General features: G+C 42.8%; 1 protein-coding gene across 1 annotated transcript; it reads left to right on the top strand.

Annotated features, from left to right (window-relative positions):
• The first annotated feature begins 959 nt into the window (after positions 1-959).
• Positions 960-5,272, top strand: LOC141923684 (uncharacterized). Its single transcript, XM_074825298.1, has 2 exons — positions 960-1,021; positions 2,441-5,272. Exon 2 carries the CDS (start codon positions 2,447-2,449, stop codon positions 3,800-3,802), a length of 1,356 nt encoding a protein of 451 aa, XP_074681399.1. The 5' UTR covers positions 960-1,021; positions 2,441-2,446; the 3' UTR covers positions 3,803-5,272.
• The last annotated feature ends 3,076 nt before the right edge of the window (positions 5,273-8,348 follow it).

Here is an 8,348-nt window from a genome sequence, read left to right as displayed (position 1 = left end):
GCCTGGAGAATAAATCCTGTGAGGAGCGATTGAGGGAGCTGGGACTGTTTAGTGTGAGGAGGAGAAGGCTGAGGGGAGACCTCATCACTCTCTACAGCTCCCTGAAAGGACATTGTAGGGAGGTTGGTGCTGGTCTCTTCTCACAGGTGATTAGTGACAGAACAAGAGGGAATGGCTTTAAACTGCAACAGGGGAGGTTCAGACTGGACATTAGGGAAAAATTTTTCATAGAAAGAGTGGTCAGAGAGTGGAATAGGCTGCCCAGGGAGGTGGTGGAGTCACCATCCCTGGGTGTGTTTAAGGGTCGTTTAGATGAGATGTTGGGGGATGTGGTGTAGGGGAGAACTTTGTAGAGTAGGGCTGATGGTTGGACTCGATGATCCCAAGGGTCTTTTCCAACCTGAATGATTCTGTGATTCTGTGATTCTGTAATACAGATTTTCTGAGCACAAGGTGATACCACTAATAAAACATGCTGACTCCAGTATATAGGAGCATGTTGACTCCAGAATGTAGCCAGCATAGCCTGATGCAGTTACTGACCAATTTATTTTTTCTCTTGCAGCTCCAAATAAGGCCCCCAACCATTTTATTTTTTTATTTTTGCCCAGTAGACCCATTCAAAGCAGTGACACATAACAATGCACCCATCATTCCCGTTCTGGTGTGACTTTCAGATGTTGCTTCAGCTGCAGCTGTGCAAAGTGTGGCATCAGCAAGCCTGTTGCTACTGTTTTGAACGGCCTGAGTGCTAGTTTGCTGGGTGGTTGATTTCAGTGGGGCTGGTCCAGCGATCAAGGTGCTTGAGAGTTCTTTGTCTGGAGGAACTTGAAATGCTTTTTAAAGCACTTTATGAAGCCTGAGCTTTATAAACCAGGAAGGCATCAAATATTTGTCTTCTTGCCAAGTGCCCTCCCCTTCTGTCTCTCTCATTCTGAGGCTAAGGCTCCTCCTTCCTGGCAGGGAAGTCGAGGTCACTGAAATCAGCAGCTGCTGGGGCTCGTGTCTCGCCTCTTCCCAGGTGAGTGAATGCTTTCTTCCTCCTTCCTGCTCTCCTTCACACAGCGGTGATGGTGCCCCACTCCCAAGGCGATGCCCCGCTCCCTGCACCCGAGGGCCGTGGTGGGAGATGTAGGGAAAACAAAGATGGCTGTTGCTCGGGCTCCTGGTCTCTCGGCTGGTGCTGGCAGCTGTGGTTAGTTTTGGTTTCAGGTCCTTGTTTGAGCTCAGCAGAGGGGAATTCCTTTCTGAGGTGGAGGAGGAGGAGGAGGGCGGGAAGAAGAGGAGGGTCTCGCATGCAATCAGCTGGTGAAGGGGGGAATGAGGAGGCTGGAGACTTCGAAGAACACCCTGCGCTGCTCATACAGTTCTCTGCAAGTTGCCGTGAGACTTGTTCAGGTGCTGGGCTTTCCAGCACCGAGTGAGATGAGAATATTTGGCAGTAGAAGGACACATTTTGGCACCCCTTATTTCTTTTTGCTATCATAAAGCAAAGTTGCTTGAAATTTTGCATGCTAGATCTTTTCAGAAAAGTAATGTTTTCTAAGACTAATGGGGCCTTGGATGACACAGGGAGCGATATAGAGCGGCAGTGCCTGAGCCTTACTACACCTTGTTGGCCATGGGGAGCAGGCATCTTGCACCTTGGGTTTTGGAAAGGTCATTGTATCCTCTCCACAGCTTCTCCAGTGTGGATGGATGGACCACTTCAGAGAGACTTTCACACCAAGAACAAAAACCTCCACAGTGATTACACCTAGGTCTTATAAAGGGCTCCAAGGCAATCTGTTTGCTTCCCCCTTATCTTGCTTAGCTAAGCTGAAGTGAGGGACAGACCATCTGAGAAGGTTCAGGACACTTTCTGGTGGTCTGTGGAGAGCTGTCTGAAGAGGGCTGATGCACTTATTATAGTAGCTCGTCTTCTTGCTTCTCCATGTTGATATCCAAAGCAGTGAACTATATTCTGTGCATTCCTAATATTAAATCTCAGGTAGATAATATTGATGCTTATCACTAAGGAGCTTTGCTGTTGCAAATGCTTGAATGGAGTATATAGTTACTTATAATTACTATTGTAATTTAATTAAAATTCTAGCTAGATGAAAAAAATTTTCTCCCCTGAAACAATTCCACTAGGTTAAATTGAAAGTATGAATCAGTGCTCAACAATGTGATTGAAGTTTCCAACATTGAGTCGAAGCCAGGGACTAAGTCAGATGCTTGATACCCCAACTCCCAGACTCAGAGTCTGTCACCATTATCAGTGTGTCTGTGAATTCAAAACCACAAGTGTATAGTGTAGCCTGAGAAGAGAAGCCTGGACAAGCAAGATGGTATGCCTTTGGTAGGCAGAACAGTTTGCAAAATTATGCCCTTTATTTCTATCTGTTTTTACGGAGAATGATTTCATCATTTGTGCTTTTGTGGTTTGCTTTTGCAGCAAAGAATGATGGATTTTGAAGAGGAAATTAAACCCATTTTAGATACTTGTATTAGTGAGACCAGTTCTGCATTATCTGCAAGAGTAGGAATAACAGATCTTCAAGGACCACAGATGCTTCCTGATCTACCTGCACTGGCAGCCCATGAGACTCACCACATCTTTGTCAGTTACAGTAACATGAATTCAGCCTGGGCGAGGAACCTTATCCAGAGCCTAGAAGCCATGATTCCTAATCTGAAGGTCTGTTATCATGAGAGGGACTTTATACCAGGTAAAACAATTATTGAAAACATGGTTGAGGCCATTCAAGGAAGCCAGAAAATTGTCTTAGTCCTCAGCCCTGACTTTGTCCAGAGCAGGTGGTGCCTTCTGGAAGCCAATCTGTCTATCTTCCAAGACTGTTTAGAAAGGAAGCCAGTGATCCCCATCATGTTGGTGCCCTGTTTTGTGCCGCTGCATCTTACCCATTTGACTTATATTGACACCAGTGACATCCACTTTTTGGATAAAGTTATCAAGGTCATTTGCACTCCCAACCACGAGATGAAGAATGCTACCATGGTTCCTTATAGCCCTCCATCTCTTTACAATGGGAAATCTCTCCTAGCCCTACCTGCAGTGGATGATCAGGTTATTTCAAAATGGAGAGGAGGCACATTCAGTGAGGCACTGCCTGACCAGGTGAAAATAGTCTGTGAAGATACTGAGGTCTACAGAAAGGCCTTGCAGATGATTAATGAGGTATCATCTAGGGTATCATCACCTTGTTTTTTAGTCAGTATCTTTGAGATATCAGCTTGCCTGTTAGGAATCTTCTATTTGATGGTTGCCATCTTCTTATTTTCTTCATTAGGCCAGGACTCTGGTGACTCCTATGAAGCTTTCTTTGGCTGTATTATGGTCTTCGCAAGTTTGTCTACCTTTTCTGCTTTTGTTAATTGTGCCTACAATAACAAAATCAGATCAGCTGATGAGAAACTTCTGGAGATGTCCCAGGTTGCTGGTGAGGCCAACTCATTGCTAACAAAGTATTCCCTGCTGGTTGGCTGTGATTCCCGAGTGAAGCTCCAGTTCGTTTACATCTCCCTGGCAGGGTGCAGAAGGCACTTCTCAGAGACTTTTGGAGAGGGAAAACCCTCTGCCGAAGAGATGTTCCAGCGAGCCTTGCACTATTTCTCCTCTGATTATGCCTGTTGTGTAGCCAAGAGGCACTTCCAGTTCTCCTACTCGGGGACCACACTGGGGCACTGGGATAAAGGGCCCTGTTTTTGCCAGTTTGTTTCCCACTGTGTGGAGAAAGGGTCCTGGCACTGGAATAGTGATTATCATCCAGATAAAAGAGGATTGGGAGGAATTTAGATGCTGGAGAGTTTATACTCTGTGCAGTTGGCAAGATAGATACAGAGTGGACATTCTTAGTCTCAGCAGTCCTTTTTCCCTTGACAAAAAGAGCTCTGGGTAACAGGAAGAAAAGGGATTGTCTTCTATTTTCACTTGACCCTCAAGGAATTTCAAGACTATAGTGTCTGTAGCCCAAATGTTTATGGTGGAAATATCAAAGGGAAAAAAGTCCTTTCTTCATTTACTGTGGGACATACATTTATACAGCCCTGAGGAGCTGCTCACAAGACAAAGGTTAGGGGAAAAAGTGTAAAATACAAAATGGTTGAAAGCGCAGACATTCAAGCACACAACAGAGGGCTTGATAAAGGCTAAGAGAAAATGTCCACTAGAGAACTTTATTTACCCTCCATTCTAGGCTTATTTGCAGTGGAGTTAAAAAGAGGAGGCTAGGTGATTACTGTCTCTTGAGCACAGCATGTTCTTTACTACACCCCCTTTCACTAATCTTCACTGTAGGTTGTACAAAACAGGTGGGACAAGTGCTCACCTCCAAGTCTAGTCTTGACAATGTCCATAAGGAATTGCCTTGCTGTATATGAGTGCGGGGTAGGAAAGAAAAAAAGAAGAGTACTAATGAAAAGGGCAGCAGTGGGCAGAGCTGAGCAGCAGTGGAATCACTGGAGACCGGTGTGAATTCTGGAAGTTCATCCCTTCTGGTCAGTGTCTTTAGATGGATGCTATCGGTGATGCACCCCTTTCTTTCTGGCCTAGAGAGCTCCAGTGAGAACATCTGGGGAACAGCAGTGGTCTGTCTGAAGGATGAATCCCTGACTTGTCTTTTTCAGGGGGAACATTTTTAGTCCACACGGAACATTTTACAAGACTGATTTCTGGCTACATCAAGATGTTCCTTCTCTCTTCTGCACCTCAGTGACTCTCTAAACTGCAGTGGGTCATTGGTTATTTTCAGATGGTGGTTTCTGGGTATATAGAGTTACAAGAAGAGGGAAGGGGTGTTATGCAAGGGGCCTGACTTACTGTGGCAGGGAAAGAAACCTGGGACAGTTGCACTGACATACTGCTTCCACTGGGCACCACAGGTTGTGTGATTTCCCAGACCAAAATTGCTGGGTCCCAGATGTTCAATCATGTTGTTGCCACTCCTGCTGCTGGCCTGCCCAGCCCAGAAATAATACTGAGACATCTGTCCGGATAGATCTTAACTGGAGACCTAACTGAGGTATCAGGCATATGAGGCACTTTTGTGGACAGGTGATGGATCAGGTACCAGTACCTTGTACTTACACTGCACTATTTACTTTTCTACTCTGACTGTACTTTTTTGGCTTGTTCATTTTATAGGCAACCCTTTTTAGCAATGGCTATTTAGTCAATTTTATAGTTATTCTGTCTTCAATGACTTGAGTTTCATGTACAAGAAATGCAGATACTTTAAAGTTCTTTTTATTAAATCATACCAAGATATGGAAGCTTTCAGGTTTCCCAGTTGATTGTGAACCTGCGTCAGCTGCCAGAGATCCCACCAAAGTTGCCCATGTTGATCATGGCATTGAAGATCAGGGGGCCTGTTGTGTCCCCAAAGAACTGGATTGTCAAGGTGTTTTGCAAATTGATGGGGTCAACATAAAGGGCACAGACACCAAGTTAAAAAAGATAAGCTTATTTTACTTTAGTTTAAAGCAGCAGAAAGAATAAGCAAGGTAATGTACCTGATAAAGAATAAGTAAGGTAATGCACCTGATCATTACTACATAGAGTTAGCTATAGTGATTAAGAAAGATACATCACCAATTGCCCTAATACTTTACCGTCATCCAGATCCGTGCTTCAGCTGGGGAGCCCCGTCACAGCGAAGGATCAGAGAACCGGCAATGGGGAACTCCTAGGCAGTGCGTCCACTCGTAGGTGGGGTCTCCATCTTCGCTGTGAGAGGGTTCCTACTGTTATACAGTTTAACAAATAAATCATATAAAAAAAGGGCACGAAAACTTCTGGTAGATTGGCTTCACTTCACTCGGGAGCACCCTGGCTCTGGCCAGGATCCCAGGTGCATCCGAGGAGTTCCTGTCTTCTAGGAAACCACTGGCTTAGGGTCCAAAAATATATATTCTTTATCTGTAGTTTTCAGAGGATATTACCGTGGTCATACTTCATGCTGAAATGATGCTGGTTGAGAGGTTGACTCAGAAGTCAAGTCCTAGGTTCACTCAGAAGTCAACTCTGGTTCGAGGCCTATGGTTCAACCTTTGGTTCAAGGCCTATGGTTCAGGTCTTTTTATGTCACAAGGTTCAGAACTGAACAGATGACTTCTCCATTTTTTCTGTTAAATGCATGTGAATAAAAATGGCAATGATCAAATGATTTGAACAGTCAGAATTACAATCACTTTCAACTTCAGTTATTGTGGGTTTGTTTCCATGCATCTTCTGATATCACAAAGACTTCCAAGAAGACTGGGAGGAGAATGACTCCATTTCTGATGAAAAAGTAAAACACAGTATTTGCACAGTGTTTATATATAATGGAAACCTATCCAACTGCATAAATACTTAAAAAAAAAAAAAAAAGGCAGCATTTCTTCTCCGTTTCCCTCTTCCTTTTTTTTTAACCTGTGAATCATCCTTCATTAACAACTTAATGATAAAAGCTGTTTAAAAGCCAATTGCTTTTACTCAGAAAGATTTCCATAGAGCATGGTGGAAAGGGCTGGAGTGAATCAGAAGGAAGAAATGAAAAAGGAAGGGAAGAGAGGCTTGATACCCTTAGCATACTCTGTTGCCCCTGTTTTTATACAGCCAGATCAGTGTACTTTGAGATAAACTACTGGAATACATGAGTTACTGTGTAGCCTCTGAGTTCTTCAGGGTCTCATGGCCTGAAACCCTTGAGGAAAAGGTACTACATAATTGAGCCCATGAACTGGAAAGAACTCCTATTTCAGTCCAAGCTCTAGGAGAAACATGAAGAAGGCACTGCCCAGCCTCAGAAATTTTCTGGTGGAAGAGAAAAAAATAGAAGAAACTATGTTGTTGAACAGAGCAAAAATAGAACCTTCAAAGTAGCTGAAAAATCACGAAAGCTCTAATAATTATTATAGGTAAATTTCTTAGGCTGTCCTCTGCTGTGGCTTATTGGAGAAGAGCAGGAATTTATGATCTGTCTGCACAAAATTCTTTGAATAAGTATAGTTGGTTTTTACCTATGTTTCTACTCGATATGATTTTATTTTTTTTTCTTAAGTCCTGAATTCCTCTAGATTTTAGCGATTTTTTTCTCAGTGAAGAATACTGAATAACAATGACCATTAACTTTAGAAGTCTTAACTTTGATGTGTCTGTCAGTTTTAAAAAGACATGTGAGCAGCCCTGAAAAATGTTTATTTTCACATAAGGCACACCAAGTTGGTGGCCACAAAGGGTTCAGTGTGACTGGACGTGCTATAGCTGCTGAGAGATTTGCTGAAGTGCTGGCACCATTCACTAGCATGCCGATATGTCATGTGGAGAAGAGCTTATTTGTAGATTGCTTGTAAGACATTTGAAACATGCTCGATCAGTAGGCAAAAGCAATTTGAATGGGTATATGGTGTTTTCTTGGCTGATCACTATGCTCACAGAGCTGGTACAAGACTCTTTTTTTCTTATCTACTCTACTGACATACCTATATGTTTTTTTCAGTAGTTATTTATTGTTTAGCTCCTGTAATATCTGATATTGCATATACAAACATAAAATGGAGGACTCAAAGCACCCTGTGCTATCCTGGCTAGGCACAAATAAATACGACGTAGTTGGGTTTAGAAAACATATCCAAACATGCATGGGGCAAAATGTCTTCCATATCTATGTTTCTGGTGTACTGCAAAGAGGAGCCGAGCGCTGCCTTCATACTAAATGCCAGTGTGTATATATATATATATATCTATATGCTCTTCTTGTCTGTAAACTTCTACATTACTGAGTCACTATACCATTCATTTAAGGAGTTATGGAAATGTATGAAGAAATCAATTCATTATTATATACTGACATCCATCCTTTTGTTTTTGAAATTATTTCAGAGGGCACCTCATTTAAAAGCCACAGCAGTGTGACTCCTTACCCTCCCAATCTCCTTAATTATCTACAATACAAGCAAATAAATTGAATTAGTTGGCACCTACATTCTGCAATCATGATCATGATCAAAAGTGTAACTTTACGTCCAGTTTCCATGTTAAAGTTCTGTTCTCCTATTACAGATCTTATGTTGACATGATAATCTTCTTTTTCCTTTGTCACCTTGATGTGACAGCCCCTTTTCAGTGAGGAAGAGTTTCAAAAAGCCAGACATACTGTCAAGGTACATCCCATTTACTGCGTGACCTTGGTCCTCCACTAAACTTCACTCAGGGCAGTTGTGGACTTTTAGCTGGTAAGGGGGTCTGTTGCCAAAGAAATGTCACCAGAAGAGGGGGCAATGCAATTGCAGAGGGAAGTATTTGTTGCAAAGCGTTGTTAATTTTGGCTGAGGAGATTTTCATTCTGTCTTGCATAATG

Source organism: Strix aluco, chromosome 5, assembly GCF_031877795.1.
Source record: "Strix aluco isolate bStrAlu1 chromosome 5, bStrAlu1.hap1, whole genome shotgun sequence".
In the NCBI taxonomy this organism is placed as follows: Eukaryota; Metazoa; Chordata; class Aves; order Strigiformes; family Strigidae; genus Strix; species Strix aluco.
This window is presented reverse-complemented; position numbering and strand designations above follow the sequence as displayed.